Source organism: Oculina patagonica, chromosome 2, assembly GCF_052425735.1.
Source record: "Oculina patagonica isolate OP01 chromosome 2, crgOcupat, whole genome shotgun sequence".
Lineage (NCBI taxonomy): Eukaryota > Metazoa > Cnidaria > Anthozoa > Scleractinia > Oculinidae > Oculina > Oculina patagonica.
The window spans coordinates 45881483-45900881 of record NC_135759.1 but is presented as its reverse complement, the minus strand read 5'-3'; the positions used below and the strand labels follow the sequence as shown (position 1 = coordinate 45900881).

Genomic DNA, 19399 nt, shown 5'->3' with positions numbered 1-19399 from the left:
GTTCCCTGCCACATAACAGGAGTACCGCGGCTTCAAAAAGGTTTTTAACTAATGCAGCCAAGGCGTGAACTCCTCCGTTCAACATGCAGACTGAAGGCTTAAATTCACTTAGCCACCAGTGGAAGTCACGCTAGACCTATCACTTTTTATATTGGCAATTGATTTTTAATCACCAATGTGGTTTCAAAATTTGAATAATAAAAAAAAAAAACAATAAATTCTGGTAGATGTAGTCAAATGACGACATAGCGTTTCAAAAACAAGAACAAAAGGCCACAGATCGCATCCAGGGGTCAATTTAATATAATATTTACACGTGTAATTTACAAGTGTAGCTTTTGTTCTCAACCTCTAAAACAATAGCTACACTTGTCAATTACACTTGTATATGTTTCATTGAATTGACCCCAGTTCTCAAAAGAGACCTAACCTGTGACGAAGGTTTATCTGTCTTCAGAAAAAGAACACTGAACGTGAAAGTTCCAGTACAGTAAGTCATCTTTGTAAGTAGATCTTGTAATAATAACAGTTAGGTAATATAGACACCCTGCTCTTTTTGCAAAGAATAATTGTGCTCCGTGAGTACAAATATTTTGAAACAGAGAAAGCGGAACGTTATTTATTTTCAAAAGAAAAAAAAAACAACAAACAAACATCTACAAACACCAAAATGGCTTCAATTTGTTATGATTGATTTCCTTTGGATTTTGTTTGTTTTGTTTTTAAAGGCCCGGGTCGCACTAGAGCGAATTTTGTTTGTTTAAGTCATAAATATGTCAACACGTAGCGTAAAATAAGTGCGACCCCCAATTTTAAAATCTGGCTAAATTTTTGCGGATCGCCAAATATACGCCAATCTTCAAAGAAGCCGAAGTCCTGCCTCGGAGGCTTCCAAATTTTGGCAAAACGAACAATTTTGTTTTTTTAACCATTAAACTGCCATATTACGCAAAACATGTTTGGATAAAATTACGGCGGGTTCGTTCGTCGCTACTAGTTTGGCAAGCGCAATAGCGGGACAAAATAACTTTTTACCCGGTCCATCTGGCTCTTTCTACAGTTATTAAACGTTAAACGAGGAATGTGAAATGTATTTCAAACCATGACTCTACCGGATGAGGTAGAGTCCATGACCAAAGGCTGTTTCGTAAACGACCTGTATTCGAGCGAATTCTACGTCTTCTAAAAGCAGAAGCTACCCGTAGAAAAGCTTGCTGATAGTGCACTAACAATACTAAAAATGCTATGTTGTTTTGTTGAGAAAGAAACACAAGATTCAACAGAAACCCGAAAGCCGTGAAAATAATCATATGTTGTGTCGTGTGACGACCGGTAATTAGATGGGTTTGTGATTGACGTATGTGACAATCAACAAAGTTTTGGTTAAAACATTTAGGCTTGATGCGACCTCCGACAAAATTTGGAACTTGCAAAATTTTGGCCATTTTTTCCTCACCAAAAATTGGAAAAGATTTGATTTCGCTCTAGTGCGACCCGGGCAGATCACCAGCAGATCACCAGCTTAAGTTTTTCAAGTCGGGAATGTTCACCAAGCGTAGACGTATGTTAGAAAACGAGATCGAGTAGTTGAATTTTTACACATTTTCTTCTTCTTTCATACCAAAAAATAAGATGAATTTAAACAATTTTTTTAACATAATAAAAATAGATTACATTGATTATTTTCTTAATTACGAAAACACACGTTGAAGCATTGACCAATCACACGATACGCAATGGTATATACCTTCACTATTCCGCAGTATAGTATACTGCAAAGTTACACATCATTTAATTCATATATTCTAACAATTGTGCGCGTTGAAATATTTCAGATTCGATGTCAATTTTACGTGATTTAGAACCTCATCCGTTGTTAACAATGGCAAACATTCATACACCGTTGTGTGCGCAGTTCTGTTTTTTCTCTTTGAATAAATTGGTCTTCCGAATTCCTTGGGAATAAAATCTCTCCCTTCATCGATAAATAAGCGATCGTTGGACTGCAGGTGTTGCAAACAGTCTACAAATGGCTACAAATCGGTTTTTGTGTACAAACAACTGAACACAATTGCACTGAAAAATAATGACACGTTTAACGCAGTGAATATGAATAGTAATGAATAGTAGAATGAATAGTAATGAATATGTGTTATGGTGGAATTCCATTGACGCGTAATTTTTTACGTGCGTTTACGTGCGTGAAAAAAGTTATAAACAATGTATGAAGGGCCTGCGTACACGTTTACGAAAGTCGTTCAAACCTTGACTCTAAATTTTTTCACGCACGTTAACGCACGTAAAAAATTACGCGTCACTGGAAATCCACCATTAGTCGCACTTTTTTGTACCAGACTGTTTTAAGGTAGAAGGCTATACGAGTCTCCACTTTAGATCAAATTCAGTTTCGTTCTAGTCATCGCAAACGTGTTATTGCGCTTGAAACTTTTCAGCATTTGATGCGGCGAATGTTTGTTTAAAGGCCCGGTCAAACGCATGCAACATTTCAACGCATCATATCCCAACATTATTGCGCACAGCATGTTGCAATCGTTTGGCCACCCTTTTGCAACATGTTGCATGAAGTTGGACCAAGTTTGAAAATAGTCAAAGTTTTCTCCCAACATCTCGCAGCATTTTTGGATGTTGTATGATGTTGTACTCGTTTGGCCACTTTCGTGCAACATTGTTGCGCTGAAGCATGCGCACTAGTTCGATTTGCGCCATCCAATATACTGCAACATATCGCAACAGGGTGGCCAAAAGCGTGCAACATGCTGTGCACAACAATATTACGATATGTTGTGTATTGGGTGTGTTTGGCCAGTTGTTTTTACAACATCTCACAACATGACCCAACAATGTTGGGATATGTTGCGTTAAAATGTTGCGTGCGTTTGGTCGGGCCTTAACAGTCGCGCCCCATCGGGGTAATTAGTTATCCATCGTACGGGACTTTGATGCAAAAATATTTATAACAAAATCTATTTTTAAGAAATTATTAACGGTTAATTCTCACTCGCATTTTTTTTGGCTTATCGTAAAAACAATTAAAGTAAATCACTTCGTACAACAGTGTATACATTGGAATTCACAAACATACTTGTTCTTATATAAAACGCATTGTTCTTTTTTGCGTGCAGTGTCAACGATAGCCCGTGGATTGAAATTACCAAAATTACCATAATTACAGTTTTTGCATCAATCAGTTTACTCGTCTTTGCTCGGGAAACCTTCGGAAGCGTAAAAAGAAGCAATTCTGTGTCCAAGAATTTAGCACGATAGAAAATTTCATGAGTTGACGCAGAAGGGAGGTAAACTAGGTGTATTGTAGATTGTCATATCTGACGCCAAATTTTTAAATAAGCTTTGGAAGGAAAGATTGAAGACTTCGAATTCTTCCATGATAAATTTTGCGCCTTTAAAAGCTAATAACTCTCAATAAAACTTGAAATTAAAAAATTCGGTCAGATATGACACAAAAGAGATTTTGCCCTATCACTGAGTGGCAAAATATTATTATTATCAAGTTTCTTTGTGTTCTTCTCGAGCAGAAAACTAGAACACAACTCCGTTTTTAAAAAAGTTAACTTGAGTGGCTTACAGCATTGCGACGGCCGATTGCAACATAATAGTTAACAATAACCGCTTAAAATGGCTTACAATAAAAAACCAATCGGCAATCGTTCAAAATTAAACTGCAAACTGCTAACTGCAGAAGATGGCGCAGTGTACGCGCAAAAAATTTTACCAGACGCAAATATTTAACTCACTGGGGAGGGGAAACAAAAAATGCAACGGACTCCAAAAGACATTCCATTTATACAACTTGAGAGCAACTCATACAGCTTTTAAATAATGCGTGGTGACCCCTACTTATTTATCTTATGGAAGTGGTAAGCCTATCCAACACATGATTAGCTTTTGGTTGTGTGCAAACGTTATCTGGACTGTATTTTTGACAGCCCAGAGGACAGCTGTCAGGGACCATAATAGCACCATTGCTATGATTTTGGAATTAAAATCAAATTAACAAAAGTTGTTATTCATTGTAAGAAAGTAAAAAGCGTTCTCTGGTAAAATATTTTAAAAATTATTAGCTTTCGACAACCAGACTGCTGTCTTCGACGGAAGACAGCATTTTTATCCGTCGAAGACAGCAGTCTGGCTGTCGAAAGCTAATAGAAGTTGTTATGTTAATATTTGTAATATATTTTAAAGATTTTTACAGTTGATGTTACTTTTGTGTATGTGAAGGTAAATCCTAAGGAAATCCGTGAAGAAAAAAAAAGATGCTCTGATTTTGGAAACAATGCCGAGTCAGCATTCTTTCAGATTCAAGCTTCATTATCTCTGGAAAATGCGTGGTTACCACCAATTTTCATTTTGGATTCCTAAATCCCTTGCTAAGATCTACATTGTTTTTGCATAGTCGTGAACCGAGCAAAATATCTTCCTGTTGATATAAATCTAAGTGATTTACTTGCCTGCCTACGCAGCAAACCAGTTTTTTTATTAGCCAACTAATAGCTTTGTAGAATAGCTATAATCTTCTGTTAATAACATTTCAAATTCTCGCCTATTTTTACCCAGTGGTTTTGATTTTACTTTCTGTTGGCGTGACAGCTATTCATTGATTGACTGATTGCTCTTTACTCTCAACCCTCGAACGTACAAGCAAACTCATACCCCCACCATCGTACAAGGGCGGCGGGGGGAGGGGGGGAGTGGATGGAACCCCTCTCTGCACTGGGTAGAAAGGGGGTCTGGCATCCACCCCCCTTGTACGTCCGAGGGTTAAGTTGTTATTATTTCGTGTCCGCAGGCAATACAGGGATGCTAAGATCGCTGGGGATTCCGGGAATTAAAAGTTCCTATAACCGCTGTTTAGTCAGCAAAAATCTCGCTCTCGCGAAAAGATGTTTTTATTTTTATGAAGATGTCTTAGGACACAGTTCAAGAAAGACAATTCATGATCAGGTATTGTATAAATTTAACACAAGTTTAACACCTATATTTTGAGTACATTCAGTACTCTTCTTCAGGGTGACTAAAAACCGTTACAAGAATCGCATAACAATAACATTCAACTGTACAGTTCAAAATTGCGTTACTAAGGACACGCGTCTAGAGATAATTTTTTCGCAGGCGTGCACCCGTACGTGACTTCTTGTTTTGATTATAAAATCCGTCATTGTCGTTGGCTCAGTTTAAATCAAAAAAGGTAAAGATGACCTCATTTTCAGACATTTCAATAATGACGGGCACTGAGGACTGAAGACATGGAAATTCAGCTGATAGACCATGTCAAAAGAGAAAAAGAATTACGAGATAGAGAAAATTAGTAGATTTACAAACTGGCGACCTTGGCGCACCATGGCCTCAACTAGAGTTGGTCGCGGGTCGCGGGTCGCGGGTCGCGGGTTTCAAGTCGCGTGTCGTGTTTTAAAATTTTGAGTTCATTGTGAGGCCAGCAAGTGCGTGTATTTGTCAACAAAACACGAACGAACAGACTCTAACCCTTTTAATATACAATCTGAGTACACTGCATCGAACTGCAACCGATCATCGACTTAAAGAGCTTCAAACAACAAACTTAATGTTTAAAAATAAGAAGTGTAGTAGTACATAATTACACGGGATTACATCAATAATATAAAAATCACAAATTAGCCGTACAGAAATAAAGCTTAAAATGGTTCATAAAATCGTTCATCAGCTGTGGTCGTTCATAAATACAGTCAGCGAGAAGCTTGTTCAATGCAAGTCGATGGCTTTCACAATCAAGCAACTACAAGCAAGTCAATCGCACACAAAAATGTATTTATTGAGCTGCAGTTTACCTTTAAACATGAAAGCGCTTCAAGTTGTTATCCTCTTCGATTTTGTTTGGTATTGGATCGTTGATAATTTGAGGAATATACTTTTCTTCCACTTCTACAAGCCTTGAAGCTGAAGACACCTTCAATAATGCACGATTTTTGTGCATTATTGTCAATACTGCACTGTCTGAGTTTGCTGACGACAGGTAAAGCAAAATCACGTGATCTATTTTAACCAACTGCGCGCGTGGATTTTGGACAGTGAACGAAGATTGTATATTAATTCTCAGTAGAATTCATTCAAACAAATTTAAACCGGTTGCAAAGACGCCGGTTTTAAAATGATCGCGTTTTCTCAGGAACTACGTTACGAAGTAACGTTGGGAGTTAGACAATCAAATTGCGAACTTCGGAACAAACTTTCCAAACTTTGCGGACTGAACTTCTGAACTTCCCAAGTTTGCAAGTTGAGAAGGAACAAGACACGTTACAAAGTGGTGGCAGAAATATTTCAGCGATTCTAGCTGCTTGAGTTTCAAAATAGTTGTTTGAACAAGCACGGCGTCGGTATCAACGTTCTGACCCACAGTAAGTATAAGGATTACATATACCGTCCGTTGCATCACGTCCTGAAAAAAAAATGTTCAAATTGGGTATCAAACATTGCATGATTTGCAATCAAGCTTTTAAGTTTGAAAACAACGTTGCGCGCGAGCGATCATGAAGTTGAACCAAAGTATTCATGATTGAGCGCGTACGGTTGATAAATATATTTTACTAGTATTCTGTGGTAAAAACTCTTTAAAATATGTTTAACTGGCACAGATTTTAAAAACCCTTCTGTAGTTATGTTGACAGAAATGGTTTTGCTTCGCTAAACCATCGGAAGAAAACACGTACCATAAAAATAGAATTGAGCCGTAAACGTGTCGCGACTTTTAATTCAAATTTGTCTGGCTCTTTCGCATTTGTATAAAATTAATTTCACGTAAAGATCGGTAAAGCCGTCCAGTTTCATTCGGTTTACAAACGCAGAAGACATTGACATTAAAGTTAAAGCCTCACAAAAATTTTAAAGATGTATTTGCTGTATATAAAAAGTTAAATTTGACCAAATTTCAGCCGACGTAAAATTTATTTATCGGCAGATCGCTCATGCGAAACGACGTTAGGCTCTTCAACTTCAACCAAATATTTTGTATCTCTAGCCACTGGAATCGCTGGAACATTATCGCTGCTGCCATGTTTTCTTCACCTGAATTGCCGACATGACCATGAATTTCGGGCAACATGTCTTGTTCCTCCTCAACTTGCAAACTTGGGAAGTTAAGCCGGACCAAAGTTGGGGAGTTTGTTCCGAAGTTCGTAATTTGATTGTTAAACCCGCAAAGTAATTGGCTACTTTGTAACGTAGTTCCCAAGAAAACGAGTTTAAATTTGTTTGAATGAATTTTACTGAGAAATAAATGCTTTCTATCGAAAACTCGCAACTTTTTAAAAACACGCGACTTTTTTCAAAACCCGCACTTATTTAAAACCCGCGACACGCGACTTGAAACCCGCGACCCGCGACCATTAGGGAAACTCCCTCAACGACAATGACGGATTTTATAATTAAAACAAGAAATCACGTGCAGGTGCACGCTCGCGATATTAATCTCTCTTAGGGCCTGTTTACACACAGGCAGCCCAAGCTAACGATAAGAGCCACAGTAATCTAAGACTCAATTTATAAGGATTTATATGGGAATGAAACAGTTTTCTCAAACTCATTAATAATTCATGACGTTATAAGCCAACCAGAGCGCCCCATTCGGGTCAGGTGGATGAGTTGGAAACTCAATGAAACACCAGTTGAAAATCACTAGTGTTTCATCACGTTTTCATCACTAGTGTTTCATCACGTTTTCATCACTAGTGAAAAAATTGTTCTTAATCTGCATATTCATATATTACTCAAACACAGCTTTACATGAATCATTAATTTTTAATAAACAATGACCAGGAAAAACATTTCAAATTACAAACTGACAAGCCTAAGTCATTTGAAATTAAAGTTTACAGTACATTTCTTAAAGTCGCCAAAACAGACTGGCATAGTATCCATATCCACATTCTGAGAAACTTAAGCGGCGTAAGCGGCGTAAGCGGCTGAACTTAACGGCTTAACGGCTTAGCGGCTTAACGTAAGCGGCTGAACTTTGTGCAATTCATACTCTTTAAAAACTCCACCAACCTCGAGTATTGGAACATTGACACTTCGCACTCGTTGCCAATCCTCAAAAATCCCTATTGCCCACTTATTTTTATATCTGGTAGACTTCGGTACTGCTCTCTCTACGCAAAGTTCTTCTTCCTCGATTGTTTTCGGGGAGCGAAACCTTCCTTCGGCCATGGCAAAAACAATATGTAAATCCCTTCAAGTTCACAACGCTTTTAGAATACAAATTTGGTGCAACGCGAAACTATTGGATAATTAAAAACAAAAGCTCACAAATACAATGAATGCCGACTGAATACAACAAATCACACATACAAGGCATTTTAAAGAAAAATGGGAAAAAATACGACACTGCATAATTTTGTATTGTTTCTTTAGAGAAGTCATTTCAAAAACTCGTGCATCGTGTTTCATCACGATTTCCAAACACTCGAAAACAGATGAAAGCACTCGGCCGAAGCGGCCTCGTGCTTTCATCTGTTTTCTCGTGTTTGGAAATCGTGATGAAACACTCGCACTCGTTTTTGAAATAGTACTTCTTTTACGACATAGAAATTCGAACGTTTTATAATTAAAATTGACTTACACTGTTGCAGTTTCGCGTTCTTTCTTGTTTGCCAGCTCCTCGAGCCAATTTGAAGCGATTTGGACGAGTTATTGCTTTGCGAAATTTTGAACACGTGTACTTTATAAAATATTCCCAAGGCTGGAAACTATTTTCGACAGCATCTCACTCGAAGCGAAATATCTTCCGTGAAATTGGTCAAATCGCTACAGAATTTCCAGCACCGTAATCTCCGGTGATTTCTCTTTCCTATCGTTGTCCATTTAGTTCCGAGTGCCCCAGTGAAGCGTAGAAAATTCTTCCAAAGTGCGAGTTTTGCTTTTCTTGTTATGCGCGGCCCATCAAACCACACACAAAATGGCGTCAGGTCGACAAAATCGACCTCAGTGGCAGAGGGCATGGCGATATTGTCATTAACTCTTAAATACGCTGTGGGATCCGGAAAGGGCGATTTTCTACAGGAAATAGAAAATCACCGGCACGTGATTCATTAAACGCCGGTTATTATTTCCGGTAGAAAATCGCCCACTCCGGGTCTCACAGCGTATTTTGAAGTAAGTAAACATAACTCCATGCCCATCACCGCTGAAGTCGATTTTTTATTTTATAATGTAAAATTGTAAAATGTAATAAATTTTTTTATTTTATTATGTAAAATTGTAAAATGTAAAATGCCTCTTTTCTGACGATATATTTATTTTACACAAACAGGTAAAAACAAACGATATTATTGCCCGACGTTTCGGCGACATCATGACGCCATTATCAAGGGTAAATTGAGAATAAATAATTAAATGCGAGGTTCAAAGAGATAAACATTTGCATAATGGTGGTGGCTATACAAATACTTTAGCACGGATTGAATCCGTTTGCACGTTCAGACTCGGTGTTAATTGTTTGATGTAAAGCATCTCGTTGACAAGACAGTCAAATTTGTTCTTGCATTTCTTTAGTACTTTGAAACAACTGAGGAGGTCCTCAGGGACAGCACCCGCGTGGTCGTTGTCATAGTGCTTGCGTACAGAAGATGACGTGCTTTTGTGGCCATCCACGCGGGCATGCAAATGCCCGCGCGTGTAGCCAACGTAGCTCCCTGTATCACACAGGTTACACTTAAACTGGTACACTACGCACTGCTGGTTAACAAGCTGTGGTTTGGTCTCACATTCTTGAAGGTCCTGGCCAATTTTCCGACTGACAAATACGGGCTGGACTGTTGTTTGGAGTTTAATGCTAAGGTCTTTCAACTGCGTCTTTAACTCTACATACGACCTGAACATCTCTAAAGAAGACCTTGTTGATCTGCTGAACGTGTCCACCAAGGGTCAGTTGTTCCAGTTCAATGGTGCCCTGTACGAACAAATCGACGGAGTGGCCATGGGGTCCCCCCTCGGGCCTTTGCTAGCTAACGTGTTTATGTCATCGCTAGAAGAGAAACTAGAGCTAGAAGGCAAACTGCCTGACTATTACCGCAGGTATGTTGACGACACTCTCACTGTAATGCCCAATATTACTACAGCTACGGACTTCCTAAACACCCTGAACCACGCCCATCCCTCTGTCAGCTTCACAATGGAAATCGAAAAGGATGGAATGCTCCCCTTTCTCGGCACCCAGCTCCTAAACCGTGCACCTAGAATTGAGACAAAAGTTTACGTGAAGCCTACTAATACTGGTTTACTTGTCCACTACCAGAGTCACGTTGACAACCGTTACAAACGGAGCTTACTAACAACTATGCTCGATCGCGCGTACCGGTTGTCCTCCTCGTGGCCATACTTTTCCGAGGAGTGTGAACGTTTGAAATCCTTGTTCTCACGTCTGGATTACCCCCATCATCTTATCAACTCCACCATCAATACCTTTGTGAGCTCGAGAGTTTCAGGCCAGCAGCCATTGCAGGCTTCGGAAAAAATGGCGGGAGATGACGTGACCCGAGTAGTCATACCCTTTAAGGACCAAGTTTCTGCAAACATTGTAAAGACGCAGTTGAAAGACCTTAGCATTAAACTCCAAACAACAGTCCAGCCCGTATTTGTCAGTCGGAAAATTGGCCAGGACCTTCAAGAATGTGAGACCAAACCACAGCTTGTTAACCAGCAGTGCGTAGTGTACCAGTTTAAGTGTAACCTGTGTGATACAGGGAGCTACGTTGGCTACACGCGCGGGCATTTGCATGCCCGCGTGGATGGCCACAAAAGCACGTCATCTTCTGTACGCAAGCACTATGACAACGACCACGCGGGTGCTGTCCCTGAGGACCTCCTCAGTTGTTTCAAAGTACTAAAGAAATGCAAGAACAAATTTGACTGTCTTGTCAACGAGATGCTTTACATCAAACAATTAACACCGAGTCTGAACGTGCAAACGGATTCAATCCGTGCTAAAGTATTTGTATAGCCACCACCATTATGCAAATGTTTATCTCTTTGAACCTCGCATTTAATTATTTATTCTCAATTTACCCTTGATAATGGCGTCATGATGTCGCCGAAACGTCGGGCAATAATATCGTTTGTTTTTACCTGTTTGTGTATAACCAAATCACTGTTAATATTTATTTTAAATTAATAAATGGTGGTCACACAACTAGTTTAGCTTTTTAGTTATTTTGGGTGACCAGCAACTGTATGTATTTTTAATTTATTTATTGTTTAAACATTTCTTTTTGTAATTTTACAGTTCAAATAAACTTTTGTTGTTGTTGTTGTCCACCTGACGCCATTTTGTGTGTGGTTTGATGGGCCGCGCATAACAAGAAAAGCAAAACTCGCACTTTGGAAGAATTTTCTACGCTTCACTGGGGCACTCTGAACTAAATGGACAACGATAGGAAAGAGAAATTACCGGAGATTACGGTGCTGGAAATTCTGTTGCGATTTGACCAATTTCACGGAAGATATTTCGCTTCGAGTGAGATGCTGTCGAAAATAGTTTCCAGCCTTGGGAATATTTAATAAAGTACAAGTGTTCAAAACTTCGCCGAGCAATAACTCGTCCAAATCACTTCAAATTGGCTCGAGGAGCTGGCAAACAAGAAAGAATACGAAACTGCAACAGTGTAAGTCAATTTTATTCATAAAATGTTCGAATTTTTATATCGTAAAAGAAAACTGTTTCATCCCCATACACATCCTTATAAATTGAGTCTTAGAGTACTGTGGCTCTTATCGTTAGCTTGGGCTGCCTGTGGTTTACATGATTCCGGAATGACTTTCATTCCGGAACGAAACTCGTTCCGGAATGAAATTCGTTCTGCATAGAGTCGACCGGTTCAACTAAAGGCATTTTCACGTGCACGATTTCCGCGCGAGATCAAACAAGATGGCGCATGTTTCGCGCAAACATGTTTTTGTGCTCATTAAAGTGCCACTAGGACCAAATTCTAAAGTATATAATGTTTTTGCATTTTCGTAATCTGTATGTGGTTCTTACTCACCTGTCCAAACCGTTTTGCTGTCTGAGCACGGGAAGACCGTTTTTTTCGACTGTATTTCTCGGGGTTTTTTGGCCGCCATTATTCAAGCATGTTCCAGGGGAAATGACGTGGATCGTCGCGGATTTACCGGATGTGACGTCAAAGACTCAACCTCGTACGCGATTTCGCTTGTATCTCTTCGAATCTCTACAGAGATGGCTAGAGTTCTCTACAGAATTTCAGCCTTTCGAGACTTCACAAATACAATTTAAGTCCACCAGGCTTAATTACATTATGCTGGGAATTTAATGTGTGGTACATTCAAATCTTCGAGCAGCTGTTGTCCACAAATAGTTCGTATCTGCAGTTTTGACGAGTAATTTGACCACAGAGCTGCTTCTTTGGGCTAAACAGTAAATGCTATTACGTTTTTTCGCTCTTTATTCAAACTGTGGAGTCCGTATGCAGTTTAATAAGTTGCGAGTTCATCTCGGAACGAATTTCGTTCTGTGTTTACATGATACCAGGATGAAATGCCATTCCAGAACGAAACTTTCATTCCGGAATGAAAACCGGAATGAACTCATTCCGGAATGACTTGACTTTCGTCTCGGTATCATGTAAACAGATACAGAGAAATGTATGGGGATGGAATGAACAGATACGGCCATTAAGGTCGCGAGGGACCCTTGCTCATTAATAAATTCATTAGCCAAATTTCTTGACGGAGTGCTATCTTGTATAGCTTTAATTTACTACATTTTGAACATCGATTCCTCTAAAATTTAACAAGGATATTCGGGGATGATGGAATAACATCATGATTGTCCTTTTACTGAGAGATGACCGTTGTCTGTGATGTTACAAGCCCTTAAAAGTTTAACTGCAGATAATGCGATTTTGTGTCCAAGTTTTCAGCTAGAACAGCGCACCAAATTTAATGATTTTATAGCTTAGTGATAAATCATAACCTCTTTTGTGCTACCACTAGAACGAAATTTTCGAATTCAAAAACTGCTACAAGTTAATCGCTTCTAAGAGAGCAAAAATGTGAAATCTGAACTTTGAAACGTGCTATCTTCATTTTGAGAAGGAAATTTAAAATTCGCTCTAGTCATAGCACAATAGAGTACACCAAGTTTATGTTCCTCGTGAATCAACTCTTGAAATTGTATATCGACGGAGAAAACTTGGACACAAATTTGCAGGTTTTGAGGCTTCCGAAGACCTTCCGAGTCAATATTTACAACAACGTGTGATATATTCAAATCTGTGAATCTAATTATGATAATTCCCTATGTTCCAGCGCACGTGCACAAAGCTAAGAACAATTACTAGTAATTACTTGTACAAAAGAGTTTAAAAACAAACAGTCTCATGAATATTTCGTTTGTTGTCGGCTTCAGTCGTCCGGCAGTTCGTGCATACTCTTTAAATAAATACATACTAATGATTGCAAGGGTCCTGCGCGACCTTAATGGGCACAAAAACATGTTTGCGCGAAACATGCGCCATCTTGTTTTGATCTCGTGCGAAACATGCGCCACTTTGTTTTGATCTCGCGCGAAAGGCGCGCACGTGAAAATGCCTTTGATTGAACCGGTCGACTCTGTCATGTAAATGCAGAACGAACTTCATTCCGGAATGAGTTTCGTTCCGGAATGAAAGTCATTCCGGAATCATGTAAACAGGCCCTTATATGTTCCTCAGAAAAACACAAGGCAAAACTGTCTGAGGCTTCAGATGCTAGATCTCTTTAAAGTCTCTATGAATTCTTTCGTTAGTTTCCAGTGATATTTCTGCTGGAATCTGGGCTCGGTTTTCTTTTTTTCTTTTTTTTTAGGTTCCGCACAAAGGAAGCTACAAACTCGAAGACTGCGAAAGCAGAAGAAAATGGGTTGAACAATTCACCTCTGCTTCCCTCTCAAATGTTGGACAATGGTGGGATCCTTGTACTTCCCAGGGATATTCCACTGAGAATCTAAAAGGGAATATAGAAAATCCAATAGGATTGGCTAAGATTCCGCTGGGCGTGGCTGGCCCACTGCTTATCAAAGGAGATTATGTGCAGGATGAACTAATTGTTTGTCCTTTTGCCATAACAGAAGGTGCTGTTGTTGCCTCTGTTTCACGAGGTGCTACTGCTATCACCAGGTAATAAACATAGCTTATTACATACGACGAGGTTCCGTTTTTTTGCATATTTTTTCACATGCGCCACAAACAACTAAGCAATGAAGTGGATTATGAAATATATAAAATCCAATTGTTGAAATTATCGTGATTGTTCACAAAGCAGTCCTGTTAAGTAATATTAAGCTCTTATTGACTGAGTATGGAGAATCTAGATCGCGATCAAAATCGATTTTAGCCAATCCAATTCCCGAAATCGCATTTCCCAATCCTTGTGCGAAACGGCCATGTAATAAAATGCCATCTTGGTATAATTTCAGTTACTTGTTTTTATTAAAATCTATACTATAACCGTCCTTCATGGTTCTTTATTAGATGTGGAGGTGTCACGGCACGTGTCATAAAGCGCCGGATCACGAGAGTACCACATTTCGTCACTGATTCCATGCACCAAGCTCACCAACTGTCTGAATGGTTTAAAGCTCATTTGGACGAGCTGAAATCAAAAGCAAGCGAAGTCAGCCAGCACTGCAAGCTTCAATCAGTGGAACCCTGGTTTATTGGTATTACTTTATTTTTTCTCATTCAATATACAGTCAACTCTCGTTATAACGGACACGCTCGGGACTTCGTTTAGTGTCCGTAATAGCGAGAGTCCGTAATAGCGGGGTGTGAGGGAAAAAATGGCGTTAACATAGGTTCAATATTATGGGTTATGACGAGCTTATCAACAGTCGTGAAACAACTCAGTAGTCGTTAGGTATGGAGAATGACAATGGTCGAGGGTTTGAGGGTTTGGTTTCTCCAAAGGAGTCGTCTGGAAGAAAAGGGCGCAAGCTGAAGTGAAAAAGCAAAGTCTGGTGTACAGCTACTGAAGCAATTGATGCAAAAATAATTATTGCAGAAGACTTCTGAAGTGTGTTTCGACAAATAGTATTCAACACACTGAAATTTTCCGTGATAACGTTATGTGAGAAGTTCATGGTGTCCGCTTTATCGAGAGTCAAAACAATAAAATTGTTCTTTTGGTACCACGAAAGTGTCCATAATTCCGTAATAGCGAGAGTCCGTAATAGCGGGAGTCATTTCCAGTCAAACCTCTATAACTTTTGCCGGGGATCTGAATTTTGTCCGTAATATCGAGCGTCCGTAATAGCGGGGTGTCCGCAAGGCGAGAGTTGACTGTATGTGCTTTTTTTGTTGATGCAGGTCTGGTAAGGCAACCAGAAGGTTGGTGTGGACCTGCCATAAAATAATATACTATTATTACTATAAAAGCAAAAGAAATCTTAAAAAAAAACTAAAAATATATAAAGTCAGAGTCCTTGGAATAAATTAGCAAGCCTCTTTTATTTTCTAGTTGCAAACATGTACGTAGTCATACACAAGAACAACAAAAAAAACAACGACCACGACAACAAAAACAACAACAAAGACTGAAGTGCTTGATGATTTCCTTTAATGTTATGGTTGTCTAGAGCAATTTTAAAAACATTGAGAAACAAATTATCATTTTTTTAGGTCGTAATCTTCTGATGGAATTTGTTTACGACTCTGCTGATGCCGCTGGCCAAAATGGTGTCACTGTTACCACGTCGCACGCTTGTAAGTGGGCAATGGAGAAGATAGCCCAGGAACGTCCTGATATTAACATCCGGGAATATTTTATTGAAACAAAGTTGAGTGGTGATAAAAGTGCGGTTGCTAAAAACTTCTTAATGGGTCGTGGAATTGAAGTTCAGGCCGAAACTTATATTACTGAGTCTGCATTGAAACGTGTACTGAAGGTTAGTAATAACCGAAAGAGATTATATTTTGTGACGTTTACACAACGGTGTACGTTCAATTTCAGGTTATATACGGGCTCCTGACACTGTTTATAGTAGAAGTGTTTCTAGCGACATTATTTATCGCATTGTCGGAAAGGGGGGGGGGGGGGTTCAAAGGTTTTTTCGGAGGTGCGAGGTGGGGTGTCACTTGGTTTCGAAATAAGTGAAAATGGGGGGAGGGTCACTTTGCTATATTAAGATAAACATAGAAAAGAGGGTCATATACGGGCTCCTGACACTGTTTATTGTAGAAGTGTTCTGACGGACATTATTTATCAAATGGCCGGAGGGGGTAAGGGGGTCCGTAGTTTTTTTCGGGGGAAGGGTGTTGGGATGTCACTTGATTTCGAGATGAGTGAAAGATGGGGGGTCACTTTGTTATACTAAGACCGAGAGAAAAAGGAGGGTGTATCAAATTTGAAACCATTTATTTCATCTTATGGTATGACGATAAACTTCATGCCGGAGATTTATGCCGGTCACAGTACAATGCCTTTATGCTAGAAGTATAGAAATTTGGAAAATTTTGGGCTTTTGTTCAAAACTTAGCATCAAACAAACTTAGCTATTAAACAAATGTACCTACGCTATCCACTTGGTGTATTAGTGAGTTGACCAGTGGAAAGCGTTTTTCATCTTCAAGGACGCATTTCCTAAAAAGGATACCCGTTTGCTCTAAGTTCCTCCATGACTCGATTTTGTTCACTGCTTTTGAGTTCAAGTTTTGACGGTCCCCAGTTGCGCCTAAATGGTAAGGGAGATATGTCGGCAACTCAAACGTATGTTTGAAGAAATCGGACGTGCAAGTTTTCCACCGACATCTCAACTCTATAGACAACAACATCCAATTCACAATAGAACGTGCAGGTCAAACGGACAAGGGGAAAAGAATCTCCTTTATTGATTTTCAAATCACCGTGTCGAGTGATGGCTCTATAGAGATTGGCGTCTTCAGGAAAGACACTCACACGAACAAATATCTCGACTCCCCCGCAGCACAAGGAAGCCTTGGTGAAAACACTACTGAACAGGGCCAACTTGCTACCTTCAAATCCTTAACTCAAAAGCAGTGAACAAGATCGAGTCATGGAGGATCTTAAAGCAAACGTCCTTTTTAATAAATGCGTAAGGGACAGAACCAGAGAAAGGCGCACGCAAGAAAGACCACTAGGGCTCGCAGTCATTCTGTACGTAAGAGGCGCATCGGATCGCGTGGGTCGTATCCTCCAGAAATTCCACCTTCAGATGGCATTCAAGCCTATACGAACATTGGGCCATGTGATCAGAAAGCCAAAGAATCGACCAGCGGCTAACCGAATAGCTGGAATTGTTTACAAAGTGAAGTACCCCGACTGCCTCTTTACGTACATCGGGGAGAGCAAGCGCTCATGATCCGCGCGAGCAACAGCGAATCGTCGATAAAGCAGCACGCCGAGTCAACGAAACACAACATCCATCCGAAAGACACCCAGATCCTCGAGCGTGGCATAAGCAATTACAACAAGAGGCCTTCCTTGGAGTCCTGGCACTCCACTTTGGGCAGCAACGCTGTAAACGAACGGAAGGGTTCCCTCGCGCTTAGGTGCCTTTAATTTAAAATTAGAACGTAAGAAGCGCACAAATTGGTAGCAAGAGCACAAACGAAGTTTAGAACTCTGATGAAGGCGAACAGTATGTCGCCGAAAATTTAGTTTGTAAAAAACAGATCGGCTTAACCGTTTCATGTCATAAAGTCCAATACCGATCGCAATATATACTGGTTCCAGTATTTTTAGTTACATTTTTAGTATTAATTCATTTTTATTTTGTGAGGCGCATTTCATCCCATTTATATGTTAATTTGCGCCTTATAAATTTTTTATTATTTCATCATCATCATCATCATCATCATCATCATCATCATCATCATTTTTATTATTATTATTGTTATTATTACTTATGGTATCAGCTTACTTTAAGGACACAGTTAACTTGTCACTGCTTGTCCCATTTTAGGTCGATTCCCATAAAATGACAGGGTATTTCAAGGCATTACAGTTGGGCACGCAGAGATCTGGTTTATACGGAATCAATATAGCGGTCTGTAACATGATCGCCGCCATATCAGCCGCTACTGGGCAGGACCTGGGCTCGGTGCATGAAAATTCCATGGCCGCGTTTGAGTTATCAGCGGAAAATGAAGTAGACGTGGTGAGAACTGAAACTGGTAAGAAAACCAGATTGACTGGAAATGGCTATTTAGTCTCCATGTTTGTTTTGGTGTGCTTCTAGGTCATGACTTTGTACCGAACTTGGATTTTTTACTTGACTGTTGTCGCAAAAATCATCGATCATTAATTCTTATTTTAGGGAATGCGTTGAATAAAGTGGCAAGTAAAAAGTCTGAGCGTGGTATTTATGCCAGTCTTGTTCTACCCACGCTTGTGATTGGAACAGTGGGTGGTGGAACACAGATGCCAACAGCCAAAGAATCCCTCGATATGATTGGCTGCTTCGGAAAGGTAATGACAATTTTAATGTTTTTTTAAATATATTTTTATATTTTCCTCAATACTATAATGCTCTCCACAAATTTATTTTTTCGCTATTGATTGTGCTCTGAACATCAAAATCCCTTCTGAAAGTACTATTTGCACGTTTCTCCTGTTTCTAGTTATCTTTGAGGAGACGTGAGAAAATTTTGGTGACAATGCAAATGGTTAACACCACTTTTTAAAAGAACTCAAAAAACAACCTACAATTACAATTATTTCATAGGTATTAAAATTATTATAACTTTACCAGGGTTACGGTTTTATCACCTGGTCAGCATCCAGTCATAGGTAAACCGCTTCACCGCAATATTTTGACCACCCATCCTGTTTTACCTTTTCAGGGTGGCATTTATCGGTTTGCAGAAATCATTGCATCATTTGCACTGGCAATGGAAATCTCTACGTTGTCAGCATTAGCCAGTGACCAGTTTGCAAGTGCGCATGACCGACTTGGAAGAAATCGACCAGAGTAGATCACTCGAGAAGCCATCGATTGTTGAGGGATTGGATACATTTTAAACTGATCTCTTGTGAACATTTATTGCCTTAAGAATGATTCTAGCTCTCCGAAGTATAAGCAGTCCATATCCATTTAGAAACCATGCTGCTATCATATTTTATTAAAAACTAGCAATGGTATATTGCAATTCCTGCGTTTTCATTGGTTAACAGGCAATGGTATATGACCTCATATACCATTCACACATATGTGGTAGCCGATATGCGTCAACGAAAACAGCTCCGCAGCTCAAATATTGCAATTCTTTGGGCGTTTTTAATAAAACAATTATTCCACTCATTCCACTCGTGCTTGTTGGATATGAGATCGTTATACGAGGCGCGTAGCTATCTACCATCTCATATCCAACGCGCGCTC

At 39.5% G+C, this 19399-nt stretch overlaps 2 protein-coding genes across 3 annotated transcripts; both read left to right on the top strand.

The window, feature by feature from the left end:
• The first annotated feature begins 494 nt into the window (after window positions 1-494).
• LOC144644911 (uncharacterized) lies at window positions 495-19002 on the top strand. Of its 2 annotated transcripts, XM_078504475.1 has the most exons (8): window positions 495-503; window positions 4826-4980; window positions 13870-14180; window positions 14535-14722; window positions 15681-15946; window positions 17984-18194; window positions 18338-18489; window positions 18864-19002. In XM_078504475.1, exons 2-8 carry the CDS (start codon window positions 4837-4839, stop codon window positions 18993-18995), a joined length of 1404 nt encoding a protein of 467 aa, XP_078360601.1. In that variant the 5' UTR covers window positions 495-503; window positions 4826-4836; the 3' UTR covers window positions 18996-19002. The 2 variants fall into 2 exon arrangements, with proteins under 2 accessions (XP_078360601.1, XP_078360600.1); XM_078504474.1 differs by lacking the exon at window positions 495-503 and having other exon boundaries at window positions 4361-4980.
• On the top strand, window positions 9902-11158 carry LOC144642107 (uncharacterized). Its single transcript, XM_078501100.1, has one exon. It carries the CDS (start codon window positions 9986-9988, stop codon window positions 11006-11008), a length of 1023 nt encoding a protein of 340 aa, XP_078357226.1. The 5' UTR covers window positions 9902-9985; the 3' UTR covers window positions 11009-11158.
• Window positions 19003-19399: the final 397 nt, after the last annotated feature.

Excerpts from the sequence above, each read along its gene's own strand:
- LOC144644911 (XM_078504474.1), top strand. The coding sequence starts at position 4,732 with ATGGAACCCCTCTCTGCACTGGGTAGAAAGGGGGTCTGGCATCCACCC. Across the intron at positions 4,981-13,869 it reads GAAAGACAATTCATGATCAG|GTTCCGCACAAAGGAAGCTA; the intron begins GTATTGTATAAA and ends CTTTTTTTTTAG. Across the intron at positions 18,195-18,337 it reads CGTGGTGAGAACTGAAACTG|GGAATGCGTTGAATAAAGTG; the intron begins GTAAGAAAACCA and ends TTCTTATTTTAG.
- LOC144642107 (XM_078501100.1), top strand. The coding sequence starts at position 9,986 with ATGGGGTCCCCCCTCGGGCCTTTGCTAGCTAACGTGTTTATGTCATCG.